General features: G+C 46.1%; 1 protein-coding gene across 2 annotated transcripts; it reads left to right on the top strand.

Annotated features, from left to right (window-relative positions):
* The first annotated feature begins 2,150 nt into the window (after positions 1–2,150).
* On the top strand, positions 2,151–18,948 carry LOC140723842 (uncharacterized). Of its 2 annotated transcripts, none has more exons than XM_073038402.1 (3): positions 2,151–2,321; positions 8,165–8,334; positions 16,400–18,948. In XM_073038402.1, the coding sequence occupies exon 3, from the start codon at positions 16,798–16,800 to the stop codon at positions 17,836–17,838; it is 1,041 nt and encodes a 346-aa protein (XP_072894503.1). In that variant the 5' UTR covers positions 2,151–2,321; positions 8,165–8,334; positions 16,400–16,797; the 3' UTR covers positions 17,839–18,948. The 2 variants fall into 2 exon arrangements, with proteins under 2 accessions (XP_072894503.1, XP_072894504.1); XM_073038403.1 differs by lacking the exon at positions 2,151–2,321 and adding an exon at positions 5,839–5,953.
* Positions 18,949–19,401: the final 453 nt, after the last annotated feature.

The following is a 19,401-nucleotide window of genomic DNA, read 5'->3' as shown; positions in this document are numbered from 1 at the left end:
TAGTGGGAAGAGTTGTCACTGAAGTTTTAAATGCCCACGGGGGATGGGGGGGGGGGAGGTTGAGGATCAGTTAAGAGGAATCAGTCTGTGACTATTAGTGCGTGTAAGAGCGACCCTGTGAAATCTGCTAGAAACCCTTGCCTGGGTTGGTAGACTGTCACTTGAAGACGGTGCTCTTAAGTTGGTCATGTTTGGCTAACTTGGAAGATTTGGAGGACATCGGAAGAGGGTCGACAACACCTGTTTGGATGCCAGATCTCTCACTCACTTCAATCCCGTGAACTGAACTAAATATCCTTACCACACCAGCGTAAGACTGCATCATTTACCAGCTAAGTTTGGAAAATATATATTTACACCTATATATGCATAACACTGCTAGATTTTGCACTGATTATGGAAAGGTAAATGAAGTAACAAAAACAGATGCATATCCCATCCCTAGGTTGGATGATTACATCGATAAGGCTGGAAAAGCTAAATTTCTTACAAAGATTGATCTGTTGAAAGGGTATAGGTGTGTTCCATTGACGGACAAAGGTAGAGAAATTTCTGTGTTTGTGACACCTTCTGGGTTGTACGAATACAATGTTTTGCCCTTTGGAATGAAAAATGCTCTAGGAACATTCCGGAGAATGATTGATTCTGTAATTCGAGGGTTGGAACACACAGATACCTATACTAATGACGTAGTCACAGGGAGTGACACTTGGAATGACCGTATCTCTGCAGTAGAAAAGCTGTTTGACAGGCTTTCCCAGGCCAGACTTACAGTTAACTTACCTAAGAGTGAATTTGGCCATGTCACTGTGACATATCTGGGCAATGTTGTAGGTCAAGGCAAATTGGTTCCTGTTCAGGCAAAAGTCCAGGCAATTTTCTGAATTTTCTATTTCGACTGGTAACAAGGCTCTTGGAAGGTTTCTGGGAATGGTTGGATATTATCGTAAGTTCTTTAAGAACTTTGCTGGTATCGCTCTTCCTCTGACTAATCTGAAGAAGGGTGAAAAGTTTGTTTGGACCGAGCCTTGTCAGAAGATTGATTGAAAGTTATTATTTGAGATTAGGCCAATCAATGCAGTGTCGTCAACAAATTTAATTCGCAGATTGGAGCTGTGAGTGGCGACACAAGTCATGGGTGCACAGAGAGTAAAGGAGGGAGCCAGGGAGACAACCCTGTGGGGTATGTGTGCTGAGGGTCAGAGAGACAGAAGTGAGGGAGTCCACACTTAGCACCTGCTGGCGATCTGACAGGAAGACCAGGATCCAGCTACACAAGACAGGGTGAAGGCCGAGGTCTCTGAGCTTCTTGTTGATACTTCTCGCCTTGGTATGGCTACTGCTCTGCCCATGACTGCAAGGAACTGCAGAGAGCTTTGGAGAGCGGAGAACATCAGAGAAACAAGCCTCCCCTCCATGGACTCTTCCTACACTTCCCCTGCCTCGGAAAAGCAGGATAAGAACTCAAAGATCCTCACAATCTGGACATTCTTGCAGCCAACCTGCTCTCCCTTCAAGGAAGCTATACAAAAGCCTTAAAGTGCATACCAGAAGGCTCAAGGTCGGCTTCCTGTCTGTGGTTATAAGCCAAATGTATGATAAAATGGACTCGAGCTCACGATGTAACTTGACATGACACTGCACCATATGTCTATCTGCACTGCAATTTCTCTGCAGCCATAATGCTTTGTTACAGTTATTGTCTTGTCGTATATCAACTCAATGTACTGTCGTATTGTATTGATCTGTGTGGATGGTACATCAGGCAAATTTTTCACTGTAGTTCAGTACATGATGATAATAACAATATCCCCATTTTAATTGTGTGGAAAGATTAGACAGACTGAGCTTCTGCTTTGGAATCACAGAAGGAAAATTAACTGTTGCCTTTTCTGAGGAATGCAAATAAATAGAAAAGGCTTCAATCTCGCATTACAATCTGCGGTAACTGGGATCAGGTGACCGGTGGTGGGTCTCCAATATCAATATCAGAATCAGGTTTAATAGCACCAGCATATGTAATGAAATTTGTTGTCTCTGCAGCAGCAGTAGAACCTAACTCATAACAATAGATATTGACAATTGTGAGTTAAAATAAGAATATACATATTAAATAGTTAAATTATATAAGTAGTACAAAAAAATGTAATAAACTATTTTAATAGTGTGGAACTATTTGACTGACTGGGTTGTTGCTTTGGAAATTCTGGAGTGAAGCTTCGCTGAACTGTACACATTTATGAGAAGCTGAGATAAATCAAAAGGCTAAATTCTCACATAAATGGGTCACACATCCAGAAACATCGGCTGCACTTCAGCAGGTAAAACAGTGGAATGAAACATGCTGAACGTATTGCAGAAAAAAACATTGTCCACCCACCATGAGAGGAAGTGACAGATCCGGATCTCACTGCCTTGTCTGTACGGGTGAAAGATGAAGCTACACGTACACGTAGAGCAGTGACCCACAGATGCTGCAGAGAAACGTGAATACGAAACGGGATCAGGTGACGGGTGGAGGGTCAACCACCTGAACCAGTGACTCTGCTCCTCACCCTCACACGCTGCCCGACCCATCCACCGCATTTCCCACATTATTTCATATTTACACCAGATACATATTTCGTTCTTCCCTCCATGTCTTCCCCATCCCTTTCCCTCCACCTCCAGGTCACAAAGTCATGGGCTCGATTCACATCCCGGTACAACACACAACTCAGACCCAAACAGGAAGTGCGCAGGTTTCATTTAAATCAGTTTATTCACATTCCTCCAGCCTCACTGGACAGGAACACTGAGACATCAAGTGAGAAACAGCAGGAAGAGGCCATTCAGCCCCTCTAACCATCAATGAGATGGTGTCTGCTCTCCCATCTCAGACAAATGTTTCTGCCCGATCCTTATTTCCTCGATCCCTTTGGTCTCCACACATCTGCTGGCTTCGGTTTTATGTGAGGACGGTCACTGAGGGTGGTAATTTACAGACATTCGCCACCTTCAGAGGGGAGACATTTCCCCTCATCTCAGTCCCAGACAGTCCACCCCATTTTTCAGAGACTCAGATCCCTGGTTCAAACGGTAATGATGTGCATTTCAATGTGTTCACCTCTCAGACCTCGATTCTCTAAATGAAAGGTTTATCACATTTGATCTTTCTCCATCTGATGACCCACCACTCCAGGGACCAGTCTGGTGAATCTTCATTGCACTCTCTGTAACAAATACTCTCTAACCTCTTTGTTAATCCTCTGTGGCATTAATTACCACCTTCTGCAGCCCGGTGTTGCCCCAATCACTCAGCTCCCACCCCGTCACTATTTCCACCTTCCCACCTCCCCCTCACCCGGATCCACCTCTCACTCCCCAGCTCTTGCCCCATCCCCACCCCTCACCTCTTTTCTCTGACTATTTCCCGTCCACTCTCAGTCCAGAGGGAGGGTCTCGGCCCGAAATGTTGACGGTCCATTTCCCTCCACAGATGCTGCCCGACCCACTGAGTTCCTCCGGCAGTTTGTTCTTTGGTCTGTATAACCCGTGTTAGTATGGGGAGCGGGATTTTACCCCATATTCCAGGTACAGTCTCAACAAATCCCAAATAATTGTCACTTTGCCCGGACCATTGGCCCCGCTTGCAGGGCAACAGTCTGCCGGTGTTTGCCCTCCAATGTGGTGAATCCCTCTGCTCGCCACCACCGTGGGCTCAGACATTTCCACAGATGAGTCCCTCCTGTCCCCACCGGGACAAACATCCTGTCCGACCCCGTCTCTCACCATCTTCATCCTTTCATTAAAATCCCCCTCTCCCTCTCCTCACCCCGGGGAACCGGCATCAAACCGACGGGCCGAGCGGTCTCCTCCTATCTCTCAGTGATACATCAGACTCCGGCCGCAGGAGACGCTGCACAAACTCCCCAACTTCCCTCGGAGGGAAATAGAAATCAGAAAGCGGACATTTACATTGAGATTTGTTCCGCTCTGTCCAGACTCCGGCACCGCAGCGAGAGACGAACTCAGCGGGGTAACGCCCTCTCGGCTTGTCCGCTTTCGCTATTGGGTGTAACCAGTGATTGACATTCCTGCGCACCAATGGAAAAAGCGAAGCTCTTGAAGCTTTGTTTTTCAGCGGTGGGGGAGGGGATGGTCACGTGATTGGTAGCTCAGCCGTTAAACCGATAAAGCTCGAGCTCTCCAGCGCGGGGTGACGTAAGACACCGCGCACGCGAGGACAGATCCCGGTGCGAGGAGCCTATATGTGACGTCAGTCGCGTGGATTCGCCTGTGTGACGTCACCCGTGGGAGAGCGCTTGTAATTAAAAACCCCTGAATGGACGTTTCTGATGATTTCAGTGGGACAACAACATTAATCACGGGTTTCATCACTGTATCCAGTGTTGTGAGATGTAAAGTCCCTGTTATGTGTCCGGCTGTGCTGTGCTGTTGGTGGAGTGGGCAGCGTGGTGTTTGTCTCGATACGGGTCACACCACCAGAATTGCCGGCGGGGTCCACACACAGTGTATTAGTCAACAGAAAACCTCTCGTCCCAGCAGTCTTTGTCTCCTGTTAAACTCAACACCCTGACAATGTGGACCACAGACACCCCTTCCTCTTTAAAGTCAGTCATTCATTCAGACAGCTGATCGCTGAGAGGAATTATATTTATTGGTCATTAAAGTTCGCCCAGATTCGTTTGGACGGATTTGATGTGGAGTTCGGGGTGTCACAGTGAAAGGGCCGGACGGCCGAACTCTCTCCGTTGTCCAAACATCCTTCCAGGTGAGGCGACACTTCACCTGTGAATCTTCCGGGGTCGCCGATTATGTCCGCTGCTCCCGATGCGGCCGCCTCTACACTGGTGACACTAGCTCCTCTGCAGTTGTGCGGGGTAGGGTTGTTTTTTTTGGGGGGCGGATCGATGTTATTGTTCCCTTTTGTGCGGGAGGGGTGGGTTTTGGGGGTTTGATGATCCGGATGCCGTTGTTTTTGATGCGGGGGTGGGGTGGGAGTTTGATTTTTCTCTCTGAATGACTTTCATGCTCTTTTTTTGTTTTGTGGTTCTCTGGAGAAAAAAAAACACGCAAGAGTTATTTATGGATACCTGCTTTGTTAATAAACTGATCTTTGAACTATCCGCTCCCAGCGGGACTTCCCGGTGTCCAAACATTTTCATTCGACACGTCGAATGACACCCGATTCTACGTGCCAACCCATCCCCTCCTCCTGTGCCAAGTTAAGGCCACCCTCTAGGTCCAGGATCTGCACCTTATATTCCGTCTGGGTAGCTCCCCCCTCCCCCCACACACAGCCTGATGGCATGAATATCGATTTCTCTTTCCGGTGAACAAATCTCCCTCCCTCGCACTCCCTCTCTTCCTCTCTGACTTTACACGACTGTCGACCCTTTTCGATAGATGCTGCCGGAACTGCTGAGCTCCGCCAGCATTTTGTTTGTGTTGCTCTGGATTTCCTGCATCTGCAGACTTTAAAGAGCAACCACAAAGAAATCTGCAGATGCTGGAAATTCAAAGAACACACACAAAATGCTGGCGGAACTCAGCAGTCCCGGCAGCATCTATCGAAAAGGGTCGACAGTCGTGTAAAGTCAGAGAGGAAGAGACATTCGGCCCGAAATGTCGGCAGTGCTTCTCTTTATAAATGCTGTCTGGCCTGCTGTGTCCCACCAGCATTTTGTGTGTATTATCTGCAGACTTTGCCGCGTTTGTGATTTGCCTCTCCGTTGTCCCTCACGCCTCCGATCACAGGAGGCGCTGCAGGGACCGCTGGCCACTAGTGGCGATGTGCAGACCTTCGGCCGCTGGTGTCGCTGTACGGACCTCCGGTCACTGGCGACGATGTGCAGACCTCCGGCCACCGGTGGTGCTGCGGAAAACCTCCTGTTTAACGCATGCGCAGTGCCGACTGCGGCTTTTGGGGTGTTCTCCGACTAGAGTGGGGGTGAGTGGGGTCTGATCTCGGCGGATTTCTGTAAATTGGGGGCCGGTTGCATTGGGAAAGAGCCGGGCCCGAGCTCTGCCGGACGGCTCGAGCAGGGGTGCAATGCCAATCTTTTAGCTGCAAGAGCTGTACGAGCGGTGATTGATAAGTTAGTGGCCTATGTTAGAACGGCTAAAGTTATACAGCTCACGGTACGTGCACTTGCAGTTCAACTCTTTGAGTGATTATGCAGAAAGTTTGAAGTTAGTAACTTTTGCGGTATTTCTGTTTCAGATAATGGAAAATTGCTAGTTTTTCTACAATCGACTCCTTCCACCTTAGGCCACGAATCTATCAATCGCCCCTCGTATGTCACACCCAATTGTGTACCTGCTCCTTTCATGTGCTGGGCAAATTCCTTGACTCCTTGCCCCATTCATGTGATGAGCACGTACACAAATTGGGCTTTTTATAATGTCAAACACTAAACAAATATGAAAGAAATATATATGAATTCCAGAGCTCCACAGAAATACGGTGATAGTTAAGACATTAAGAAGATTATAGCCAATCACTGCATTTCAGTAAATGCTGGTACAATAAAACATATAACACTTAATTTAATAATATAACAAAGTATTGCACAGTTGCATTCACTAATAATCATAAAATATAATTACCAAGCAAGCCGCTGTTAAATTCCCCGCTTGTTTATTTTGATTTTTTTACAGAGGTGCTGGAGTGGCGCTCCGGTGAGCTCCAGCAGCACTGAACCCCTGTTTAGATCCAAGTAACATGGCCCCGGGGATCAAGCTGCCCAGGTTTACGAGGTGTTGAGCGAGTATTTCTGGTCTGGGATCAAGTGGTTTTTTTTTCTGGAGTTCCTTTGGAAGCAATGCTGCTAATCTGAGGAGAGAATGAGTTTGTATTCCATCCCTCTCAAGGAGAGGCTGTGAGTAAATGGTCTGTTCTGTGATTGAACCAGTAGAAATAGACCTGGGGGGTTCAGTGTTTGAACTGTGTTTGGAAATTCCTCCTCGCTGTCACCTGTCTGTCAGACGGTGGAAATCAAACAGAAACTCAAGTTGCTGGAGATCTGCACTAAAAATGAAAAATTCTGAATCCATTCTGACAAAAGATTGTGAACCTGAACCGTTAATTTTTTTGTTCTCTTCACAGCAGTTCCTTACCTGTTGAGCGACTCAGATGATTCCGGTTTCTTTTTATTACATTCACTCTGGAGTGGTTTAAATTTCCTGATGGTCTGTTATACTTGGAAATGTGTTCAGTGCAGTTGTTGGTAACAAGGTTCACATGAATAATCTCAGGAATGATCGGCTTTATGTATGAGGAGCATTTGATGGTTCTGGGGTTGTGCTCAATGGAGTTCAGAGGGACGGTGGGGGTGGTGGAGGGATTAGTAACAAGGTTCACGTGAATAATCTCAGGAATGATCGGCTTTATGTATGAGGAGCATTTGATGGTTATGGGGCTGTGCTCAATGGAGTTCAGAGGGACGGTGGGGGTGGTGGAGGGATTAGTAACAAGGTTCACGTGAATAATCTCAGGAATGATCGGCTTTATGTATGAGGAGCATTTGATGGTTATGGGGCTGTGCTCAATGGAGTTCAGAGGGACGGTGGGGGTGGTGGAGGGATTAGTAACAAGGTTCACATGAATAATCTCAGGAATGATCGGCTTTATGTATGAGGAGCATTTGATGGTTATGGGGCTGTGCTCAATGGAGTTCAGAGGGACGGTGGGGGTGGTGGAGGGATTAGTAACAAGGTTCACGTGAATAATCTCAGGAATGATCGGCTTTATGTATGAGGAGTATTTGATGGTTATGGGGTTGTGCTCAATGGAGTTCAGACGGGGGTGAAAGGGGAGGGGGTGGTTAAATAAACCTACCGAATGCTGAAAAGCCTGGATACAGTGGACATGGAGAGGATGTTTCCATTAGACGGAGAGTCTGTGATCTGACAGCCTCAGAATAAAGATGCTTCCCTTTAAAACTGAGATGAGGTTCTTCAGCCAAAAGATGACTGATCTGTGGGATTTGTTGCCGCAGAGGTTGGTTGAGGCTGCCATTTGGGTATATTTATGGCAGAGATTAATATATTGATGATTGCTAAGTAGCTTCAGGGTTACAGCAGGAAGGCAGGAATATGGTGTTGGAATAAATCTCAGCCATGGTTTTGTTAACGTGCTTCATTATCTCTCATGTTAAAGTTAGACCTGCGGTGAGAGATTTATTGGAAGAAAAACCCACAACTGGAAGCAAACCACGACTGAAGATGAGGGAACAGCAGCAAGTGAAGCAGCCCGAGGATTGAGAGCACCGACTGGAGAGAAACCCTTCTGACTCAGGGTTTCCAGTGATTCAGTCAGGAGAAAGTTTGGTGAGTCTCATTTACTCAAACACTGGTCCTTTAGACATTACGTATCTGTACAAAATAAAGTAGGGAATAGTTGAGGTGAGAATGAATGTATCAGTTAAGTCTGTCAGACCCAGTTGCAATCACTCCAGGTCTGGTAATGTACTGTCAGTGTCCCAGCTCTTTAAAGTCACTCACATTCCCTCAGTGTTTGCTCATTTGAAGAGCTTGCATCTTCTGAAGTAGCTTTCGGTCGGTTCTGAGCGTGGAGAGGGAAAGAGGGGTGTTTATATTTACTATCTTGCAAAAAGAGGTAATTGTTTGAAATTACTTGCTGCAGACTCACTATACGCACCCTGTACATTCTCCACAAGATTATTGACATTCATGACAAGTAGCAATGGGTGTTACCCTGGGTAGCTTAAGGAGACATGGGCCTTGATTCCAATAAACAACCTCCCATTATCACCATCTGCTTCCTACCATCGAGCTGTTCCCAGACTCTGGGCTCGGTGCCAAACACAATGTTAGCAGCAAGATTAGACAGTAATTAATATAAAGAGAGATTTGTTGCTTCCTGAAAGCTGTCTGATGCAATGGACCAGATCCTCCTTTGCTTACAACTTAATTTCCCCTCGGACCCATCCTCCCGGGTCACACTGTGTCTGATAACCTACATCCACAACCTCCCTCCACCTGCCAATAGCCCCATAACTTTCCCACCATTTACCCCTCATCCATACAGGTAAACAGATCCTCGTTACCCACATCCACTCTCACAGCTTGGGGAACCAGAACTAACTGATCCTACATTCCCGGCCCAGACTGTCCAGCTGCCTGGCTCGGACCCGGCCCTGACAGTCCAGCCGTCTGGCTCAGACCCGGCCCTTTCCCACTGCAACCGACCTTCGATTTACACAAACCCGAGATCAGCCCCTTCCTCATCGCCGCCCAACCAGGAGAACTGCGGGCATACAGCTAGGGTCGGCACTTTGCTGTAATAGGCAGGTGTTCCCCATGGCACCACCAGTGGCCGGAGGTCAGATGGACAACATAAAGGATTTGGATGTTGTGTTCTTTCACTGTGACATCGCCGAACTCTGCATTAACTCCATCCAGTCAAGCCTGAACGAACTTCAACGACCAACAAGTATAATTCCTCGCAGCGATCAGCTATCTGAATGTTTCACTCACTGTTAGAGAAAGGGGTACCTACACTGTCGGGGTGTTTAGCTTGCCATCAGTTCCATCAACCAGATCATTGGCATATAACATGAAAGGAATCATTCCCAATGTAGAACCCTGTGGAACTCCACTAGAAACTGGTAGCCAGCCAGAAAAGGCTGTCAGTATTCCCACTCATTTCCTCCTGCCAATCCTCCTTTTTCCTGAAATAACATAGGCTCAGAGCTTGTTAAGGAGCCTCATGTGTGGCATCTTATCAAAGGTCTGAAAATCCAAGTACACAACATCAACCAATTCTCATTTGTCTACTCTGCTTATTAGTTCTCAAAGCATTCCAACAAATTTATCAGGCAAGATGTTCCCTTGTGGAAACAATGCAGACTCCGGCCTATTTTATCTTGTGCCTCCAAGTACCCCGAACTGACATCCTTAATGATCGACTCCAACATCTTTCAAACCACTGTCAGTCTAAGTGGCCTATAGTTTCCTTTCTTCTGCCTCTCTCCCTTCTTGAAGAGTGGAGTGACATTTGCAATGTTCCAGTCTTCCAGAGCCATTTCTGAATTCAGTGATTCATGAAGGATCATTAGTAATGCCTGCACAATCTCTCCGGCCACCTCTTTCAGAACTGTGGGTGTAAACCATCTGGTCCAGGTGACTTATCTGCCTTCAGATCTTCAATTTCCAAAGAACCTTCTCTCTTGCTGTGGTCCCTTCTGTACAGGTCCCACCTTCCCTGGAAGAGAACCAGGGAACCAAAAATCTTATCCCCTCCCCTTCCCTCCCCTCTCCACATGCCTGATGTCATGCATGCATTTGCCACACTGGGGTCTGACATGTACGCGGTTCTTTACGTCTGTGGGGTTTTTTCTCGTGGTTGTGCAGTTTGATCTTTCTTCCGTTCAGACAAAGGAGTGGGATCTAATGTCACGTCCTCTCATTGTGGTTAGGCATTTTTTTCATTGACTCCATTCCACTGTTACAACTTGCTGAAGTGCAGCCAGTGTTTCGAGGTATATAACCCGATTAATGCAAGAGGGAAGCCTTTTCTGTTTTTACAGGCTTCTCAGACATTTGTACACCTCAGTGAAATCTCCCTCCTGAAGTTCCAGAGGAGAAGCTCAGTCTGTCTAATATTTCCACACAGTTAAAGTGGGGAATCATTTATTATTGTCATGTACCGAGGTTCAGTGAAAATCTTGTCTTGCATACCATTCTCTCAGATCAACACATTACAACAGACCAATAACCACACCACAAGCAGTTCTTTACTTTATCCTTATGACTAGTTTATTTGTTTGAACTCAGCCGGTGAGAAGCTCGGAGCCAAGCATCAGAGAGACAGAATTCCTCTCCCTCTGGCGGCCCGTGATGAACCTCTGTCTAACATGCAGAAGCGTTACAGTTTATAGAACTAGCGAAACAAAGAGCACTTTAGTTCAACTGGTATTCCCAACAAGTCTGTTGGAGCAAAACTTAATTTCTTAGATAATGGAGTGCACTACATCAGACTTTTAATTACAAAGGAATGTTCTGTCCAATCCTTCTCAGTTATTCTCTTTCATTAGACAAAGGAGGGAACTTAGTTCAGTTCGTGTCTCATGAGAACTCAGCTCTACATAATGTTCCCACGAGACTGCTGTGAGCCATTAATCTAAACTACTAGACAGGTATATGGAGGAATTTAGGGTGGAGGGTTATATGGGGGGGCAGGTTTTAAGGGTCGGCACAACATTGTGGGACGAATTGCCTGCACTGTGCTGTATAGTTCATTGTTAAACAAGCTGCAAGCAGATTCCTCAGTGAAGGATAAAACAGAAATTTGCACACTACCCGTTATTTACAAGAGTCATAGAACATAGAATAGTACAGCGCATTACAGGCCCTTCTGCCCACAATATTGTGCCGACCCTCAAACCCTGCCTCCCTTATAACACACCCCTCCACCTTAAATTCCTCCATATACCTGTCTAGTAGTGTCTTAAACTTCACTAGTGTATCTGCCTCCACCATTGACTCAGGCAGTGCATTCAACGCACCAACTACTCTCTGGCTGAAAAACCTTCCTCTAATATCCCCCTTGAACTTCCCTCCCCTCACCTTAAAGCCATGTCCTCTTGTACTGAGCAGTGGTGCCATGGAGAAGAGGTGCTGGCTATTCACTTTATCTATTCCTCTCAATATCTTGTACACCTCTATCATGCAAGAAGGAAACCTTTTCTGTTTTTTTCGGGCTTCTCAAGCATTTGTACACTTCAGTGAAATCTCCCTCCTGAAGTTCCAGAGGAGAAGCTCAGTCTGTCCAATATTTCCACACAGTTAAAGTGGGGAATTGTTTATTATTGTCATGTACCGAGGTTCAGGGAAAATCTTGTCTTGCATACCATTCTCTCAGATCAACACATTACAACGGACCAATAACCACACCACAAGCAGTTCCTTCTCTCTTCCTTCTCCTTCTTCCATCTTCCTTCTCTCCAAAGAGTAAAGCCCTAGCTCCCTTAATCTCTGATCATAATGCATACTCTCTAAACCAGGCAGCATCCTGGTAAATCTACTCTGTACCCTTTCCAATGCTTCTACATCCTTCCTATAGTGAGGTGACCAGAACTGGACACAGTACTCCAAGTGTGGCCAACCAGAGTTTTAGAGACCTGCATCATTATGTCACGACTCTTAAACTCTATCCCTCGACTTACGAAAGCTAACACCCCATAAGCTTTCATAACTATCCTATCTACCTGTGAGGCAACTTTCAGGGATCTGTGGACATGTACCCCCAAATCCCTCTGCTCCTCTACACTACCTAGTATCCTGCCATTTACTTTGTACTCTGCCTTGGAGTTTGTCCTTCCAAAGTGTACCACCTCACACTTCTCCGGGTTGAACTCCATCTGCCACTTCCCAGCCCACTTCTGCATCCTATCAATGTCTCTCTGCAATCTTCGACAATCCTTTATACTGACAACAACACCACCAACCTTTGTGTCATCTGCAAACTTGCCAACCCACCCTTCTACCCCCACATCCAGGTTGTTAATAAAAATCATGAAAAGTAGAGGTCCCAGAACAGATCCTTGTGGGACACCACTAGTCACAACCCTCAAATCTGAATGTACTCCCTCCACCACGACCCTCTGTCTTCTGCAGGCAAGCCAATTCTGAATCCATCTGGCCAAACCTCCCTGGATCCCATGCCTTCTGACTTTCTGAATAAGCCTACCGTGTGGAACCTTGTCAAATGCCTTACTAAAATCCATGTAGATCACATCCACTGCACTACCCTCATCTATATGCCTGGTCACCTCCTCAAAGAACTCTATCAGGCTTGTTAGACATGACCCACCCTTCACAAAGCCATGCCCTCTGTCCCTGATCAGACCATGATTCTCTAAATGCCCATAGATCCTATCTCTAAGAATCTTTTCCAACAGCTTTCCCACCACAGACATAAGGCTCACTGGACTATAATTACCCGGAGTATCCCTACTACCTTTTTTGAACAAGGGGACAACATTCGCCTCCCTCCAATCCTCCGGTACCGTTCCCGTCGACAACATTGATATGATCCTAGCGAGAGGCTCAGCAATCTCTTCCCTAGCCTCGTGGAGCAGCCTGGGGAATATTCCATCAGGCCCCGGGGACTTATCTGTCCTAATGTATTTTAACAACTCCAGCACCTCCTCTCCCTTAATATCAACATGCTCCAGAACATCAACCGCACTCATAATGTCCTCACCATCATCAAGTTCCCTCTCATTGTTGAATACCGAAGAGGTATTCATTGAGGACGTCGCTCTCTTCCACAGCCTCCAGGCACATCTTCCCACCTTTATCTCTAATCGGTCCTACCTTCACTCCTGTCATCCTTTTGTTCTTCATATAACTGGAGAATGCCTTGGGGTTTTCCCTTACCCTACTCATCAAGGCCTTCTCATGGCTCCTTCTTGCTCTTCTCAGCCCCTTCTTAAGCTTTCTTGCTACCCGATATTCCTCAATAGACTCATCTGATCCTTGCTTCCTAAACCTCATGTCTACTGCCTTCTTCCACCTGACTAGATTTTCCACCTCACTTGTCACCCATGGTTCCTTCACCCTAACATTCTTTATCTATCTCACCGGAACAAATTTATCCCTAACATCCTGCAAGAGATCCTTAAACATCGACCACATGTCCATAGTACATTTCCCTGCAAAAACATCATCCCAATTCACACCTGCAAGTTCTAGCCTTATAAACTCATAATTTGTCCTTCCCCAAATAAAAATTTTCCTGTCCTCTCTGATTCTATCCTTTTCCATGATAATGCTAAAGGCCAGGGAGCGCTGATTACTGACCCCCAGGTGCTCACCCACTGAGAGATCTGTGACCTGACCCGGTTTGTTACCTAGTACTAGATCTAGTATGGCATTCCCCTCCCAGTCGGCCTGTCAACATACTGTGACAGGAAAACATCCTGGACACACTTAACAATCTCTGCCCCATCTAAACCCTTGGAACTAATCAGGTGCCAATCAATTTTAGGGAAGTTAAAGTCACCCATGAGAACAAACCTGTTATTTTTGCACCTTTCCAAAATCTGCCTCCCAATCTGCTCCTCGGTATCTCTGCTGCTACCAGGGGGCCTATAGAATACCCTCAATAGAGTAACTGCTCCCTTCCTGTTCCTGAGTTCCACCCATACTGACTCAAAAGAGGATCCTGCTACATTGCCCACACTTTCTGCAGCTGTAATAGTATCCCTGACCAGTAATGCCACCCCTCCTCCCCTTTTCCCCCCTCTCTATCCCTTTTAAAGCACTGAAATCCATGAATATTGAGAATCCATTCCTGCCTGGTGCCAGCCAAGTCTCTGTAATGGCCACTACATCATAATTCCATGTATATATCCAAGCTCTCAGTTCATCACCTTTGTACCTGATGCTTCTTTCATTGAAGTACACACACTTTAGCCTTTCTACCTTACTACCTTTACACCCTTTATACTGCTTCTCTTTCTTCAAAGCCTCTCTATATGTTAGATCTGGCCTTACTCCATGCACTTCTTTCACTGCTCTATTGCTCCGGGTCCCATCACTAGAATCCATTCCTTACGTCCCCTAATACTCTTAAAACTTCATCTCCAGAGTGTGGTAGCAGATGGTTGCCTCTCTGACTGAAAGCCTGTGACTAGTGATGTCCCTCAGGGATCAGTGCTGGATCTGTTGTTGATTGTCATCTATATCAGTAATATGGATGATAGTGTGGTTAACTGGATGATCAAATTTGTGGATGACACCAAGATTGGGGTGTAGTGGACAGTGAGGAAGACTATCATGGCTTGCAGTGCGATCTGGATCCGCTGGAAAAATAATTTGAGAAATGGAAAATGGAATTTAATGGAGACGAGTGTGAGGTGTTGCACTATCAGGGTAGGTCTTACACAGTGACTGGTCGGACATGGAGGAGTGTTGTTGAAGAAAGGGATCTGGGATTACAGGTCTATATTTCACTGAAAGTGGTGTCACAGTTCGATAGGGACGGAAAGAAAGATTTTGGCACATTGGCCTTCGTAAACCAAAGTACTGAGTACAGCAGATGGATGTTATGTTGACTTTCTACAAGACATAGGTGAGGCCTAATTTGGAGTATTGTGTGCAGTTTTGCATTATGCAGGAAGATGTAAAAGAGGTTGAAAGAGTTCAGCGAATATTCACTAGGATGCTGTGAGGTCTGGAGGGCTTGGGTTATAAGGAGAGATTGAACAGGTCTGGGCTTTTTTGCCTTGGAATGTAGAAGATTGAGGGGAGATTTGATGGAGGTAGAGACATAGAAGCATAGAAAACCTACAGCACAATACAGGCCCTTTGGCCCACAAATTTGTGCCGACCTGTCCCTACCTTAGTAATTTCTAGGCTTACCTACAACCCTCTATTTTTCTAAGCTCCATGTATCTATCCAAAATTCTCTTAAAAGACCCTGTCATATCTGCCTCCACCTCCGTTGCCAGCAGTCCATTCCATGCACTCACCACTCTGAGTAAAAAACGTACCCCTGACATCTCCTCTGTACCCACTCCCCAGCACCTTAAACCTGTGTCCTCTTGTGGCAACCATTTCAGTTCTGGTATACCAAAATTATGAGTGTTATACAAACGTTTGTAGTTGGGGTAGAGGCAAGCTGGCTTTTTGCACTGAGATTGGGCGGGACTACAACCGCAAGCCATGGATTAAGGGTGAAAGGTGAAACACTAAGGGAAACTTCTTCAGACAGACAGTCATCCAGGCGTGGAATGAGCAGACTCCCAGCTGTTGCATGCGAGCTGAATTTCAACATTTAATAAGTTTTTATAGGTACCTGGATGGTGGAGGTACGTGAGTAGACAGTTTACATAGTTCAACACAAGCTAGCTGGGCCAAAGGGCCATTTTCTGTGTTGTACTTTCCTATGACTCTGATAAGAACATGAAATAATACTAATATTCATTTAACTGCTGTGCGGACCAATCATTCATCTGGGCAGGAAATGTTTACATGGCTTTAAAACTGTGGCACTTTAAATTGACAGTAGGTAAAAGAAAATCTCAGCTGCACATCAACAAAGGCTATTTGTGTGAGAGTGTTTCAGTTACTGTGGGGCCAGGCACCCATGCAGCTCAGTGGGAACAGGGAATAATACCAATGGAGAGAGTCAAACTGAGCCAGGTCACAAATTGGTGATGGCAGAATTGCCCCATTATAGAGACAGGAAGAGTGTCAGAGTTTGATGGTCATTCCAGATACCAGCACTGTGCCCAGTCAGGAGATGATTTCTCTCTCCAACTTGTGTTGAACCTCACTGTAACCAGAGCAAACCTTTGCAACTCAAGTGATCTCATCTGAAATGTTCTTCACCCATTGATGGATTTTGTAAATCTTTTTACAGGTTAAAAATGACAAGGAATTTGTCTGTGGGAATCTTGAACACAGGATGCTAGTTTTGCTGCCTCTGTCCAGATATTTAAGAAGTGGAGCAAGGGATTCACTCGATCATCCTTCCTGCTCAGGTTGTGGGGAGGGATTCACTTGATCATTTGACTGACGGGCACGCCTGTCAATTTACACAGGGGAAAGGCCGTTCACCTTTTCAAACTGGGGATTCAAGGTCATCTCATGAAGATAAATCAGCAAGTTCACACTGGGACAAGGTCATTCAACTGTTCTGTGTGTGAGAAGGGATTCAGTCAGTCATCCCACCTGTGGACACACCAGTCAGTTCACACTGGGCAGCGGCTGGTCATCTGCTGAATTTGTGGGGAAGGATTAACTCGGTCATCTGACCTAATGGCTCACCAGCGAGTTCACACCGGGGAGCGTCCGTTCACCTGCTCAGACTGTGGGAAGGGATTCACATCGTCATATTTCCTACTGGGGCACAAGTCAGTTCACACCGGAGAGTGGCCATTCACCTGCTCAGTCTGTGGGAAAGGATTCACACAGTCATCTCACCTACTGAGACACCAGTCAGTTCACACTGGTGAGTGGCCATTCACCTGCTCAGTCTGTAGGAAGGGATTCGCTCAGTCATCTGAACTGAAGGTACATCAGAGAGTTCACACTGGAGAGAGGCCGTTCACATGCTCAGACTGTGGGAAAGGATTCACAACGTTAGCTAGCCTACAGGCACACCAGCGAGTTCACACTCGGGAGAGGCCATTCACCTGCTCAGACTGTGGGAAGGGATTCACTCAGTCATCTCAACTGAAGGTACACCAGCGAGTTCACACTGGGGAGAGGCCGTTCACCTGCACAGTTTGTGGGAAGAGATTCACTTGCGCATCCCATGTACTGAGACACCAGTCAGTACACACCGGGGAGTGGCCATTCATCTGCTCAGTCTGTGGGAAGGGATTCACTGAATCATCCTCCCTACAGGGACACCAGTCAGTTCACACTGGGAAGTGGCGGTTCACCTGCTCAGACTGTGGGAAGGGATTCAATCGGTCATCTCACCTACTGAGACACCAGTCAGCCCACACAGGGAAAGGGCCGTTCACCTGCTCAAACTGTGGGAAGGGATTCACTCAGTCATCTCTACTGAAGATACATCAGCGAGTTCACACTGGGGAGAGGCCGTTCACCTGCTCAGACTGTGGGAAGGGATTCATTTCGTCATCCCAACTGAAGGTACATCAGCGAGTTCACATTGTGGAGAGGCCATTCACCTGCTCAGAATGTGGGAAGGGATTCACACAGTCATCTCACCTATTAAGACACCAGTCAGTTCACACTGGAGAGTGGCCATTCACCTGCTCAGTCTGTGGGAAAGGATTCACACAGTCACATCGCCTACAGAAACACCAGTCAGCCCACACAGGGAAATGATCGTTCACCTACTCAGTCTGTGGGAAGGAATTCACTCATTCATCTCAACTGAAGTTACACCAGCGATTTCACACTGGGTAGAGGCCGATCACCTGCTCAGACTTTGGGAAGAGATTCTCTCAGCGAAATCAACTAAATGTGCATCATTGAGTTCACAGTGGGGAGAGTCCGTTCATCTGCTGAGAATGTGGGAAGTGATTCACTTAGTCATCTAACCTTATGTAACTCTTGCCTCGGTTGGCAGCTTAATATTGGGGGTGATAGCCCCCCCAGCCCGGCCAAACTTAAGAAATCTCGTTTGGGTGGATGCTGTGTGATGTGTCCCCTGTTACAAATCAGTTCCCCGAAATTACAAACAGTACACAATATGCGATTAAATGATTGAGCTTTATAATTCTTACTTTGACTATAGGGTTAGTAAAGTAAACAAAGAAAAATGGCCCGCTCTCTCCATTCACGTCTTCTCATCTATCCCTAGTGAAAGACCACAAATTCTCTCTTTCAGACTCACAAGAAAGAACGTTTCTCTCATTGGATAGCCCGGCACTCCAAAACCCTGTTATCTCTAGTCTTAACCTAAACATTGCTGCTACAGAGAAACCATTACCTCAGCAGTGAAACATTGCAGAGAGGCCATTACATGAGCAGTGAAACCTTACAGCATGTTACACTTGCAGAGTTCTCAGATTATTAATGTTAACTGCATATATAAAATGGCTTCTCTGGCACTAGAATGAAATGACTTCTTTGTAGGTAACTGATGAGGTAATGTTCTGTTTAGTTGAAATGTTTGGGTTATAATTATTGATAACAGAGGAACTAACCAGTGGAAGCAATGTTGTTCTGTCTGTATGTGTGGGAACCTGGAGTGAATGCGCGGGTTTTTCGGGATGAGAACCAAAGAGGAAGGACGTACTGGACGAGCTCTGGTCAACCACTGAGGTTGGTCCCAGGCGGCAGGTCGAGGAGGTGGGAGATCGAACGGTGGAACGAAGGCTTCGATAATTGAGCTCCAACGATTTTTTGGCTCCCTCTTCTTTCCTTGTATATCGTATTGCTGTTAATTACCTAGCTCCAGTAAGATTTATAAAGTGTATTCTGTAAAACATACATTATATGCTGTCTGATATTGTATGTGCAAGTTTGTACCAGTGTGCGTTACACAGTATCTACGCAAACGGGAGACGCGGTTTGGCGGGTGGATGGGTTTCTCCCTCGACAAACACAAGCCAATAGCCCTAAGCATTACACTTGGATGTCCCTCAGAATTTTTAAACAAATACTTAAAACAAGCCATGTCTAGTTACGGGTTGGATGTATAAAGTCTTTGTACAGCGTTATGTTTTACAATACCCTTCTGTTAAGCTTGTTTCAGCCAATCAACCCCCCCCCCCACCTCTGCACAGTTAAGCAGAAATATATATTTCAAATGTTCAGTTGAAATCATAAGCTTTCGATGTTCCTTACTCTGGCATCAGCTTTCCATGAGATTAATATGTTCATACTCATACAACATTCCATAATAAATGACTTGCAACGGAGTTCTGCAGTACTGTAGCTCAA

The sequence above is a fragment of the Hemitrygon akajei genome, unplaced genomic scaffold (genome assembly GCF_048418815.1).
Source record: "Hemitrygon akajei unplaced genomic scaffold, sHemAka1.3 Scf000140, whole genome shotgun sequence".
In the NCBI taxonomy this organism is placed as follows: Eukaryota; Metazoa; Chordata; class Chondrichthyes; order Myliobatiformes; family Dasyatidae; genus Hemitrygon; species Hemitrygon akajei.
Note: the sequence above shows the minus strand (reverse complement) of the source record. Positions and strands in the feature narration are given on the sequence as shown.

What these genes read in the sequence shown, in the direction of transcription:
- LOC140723842 (XM_073038402.1), top strand. Translation starts at nt 16,798, where the DNA reads ATGGCTCACCAGCGAGTTCACACCGGGGAGCGTCCGTTCACCTGCTCA.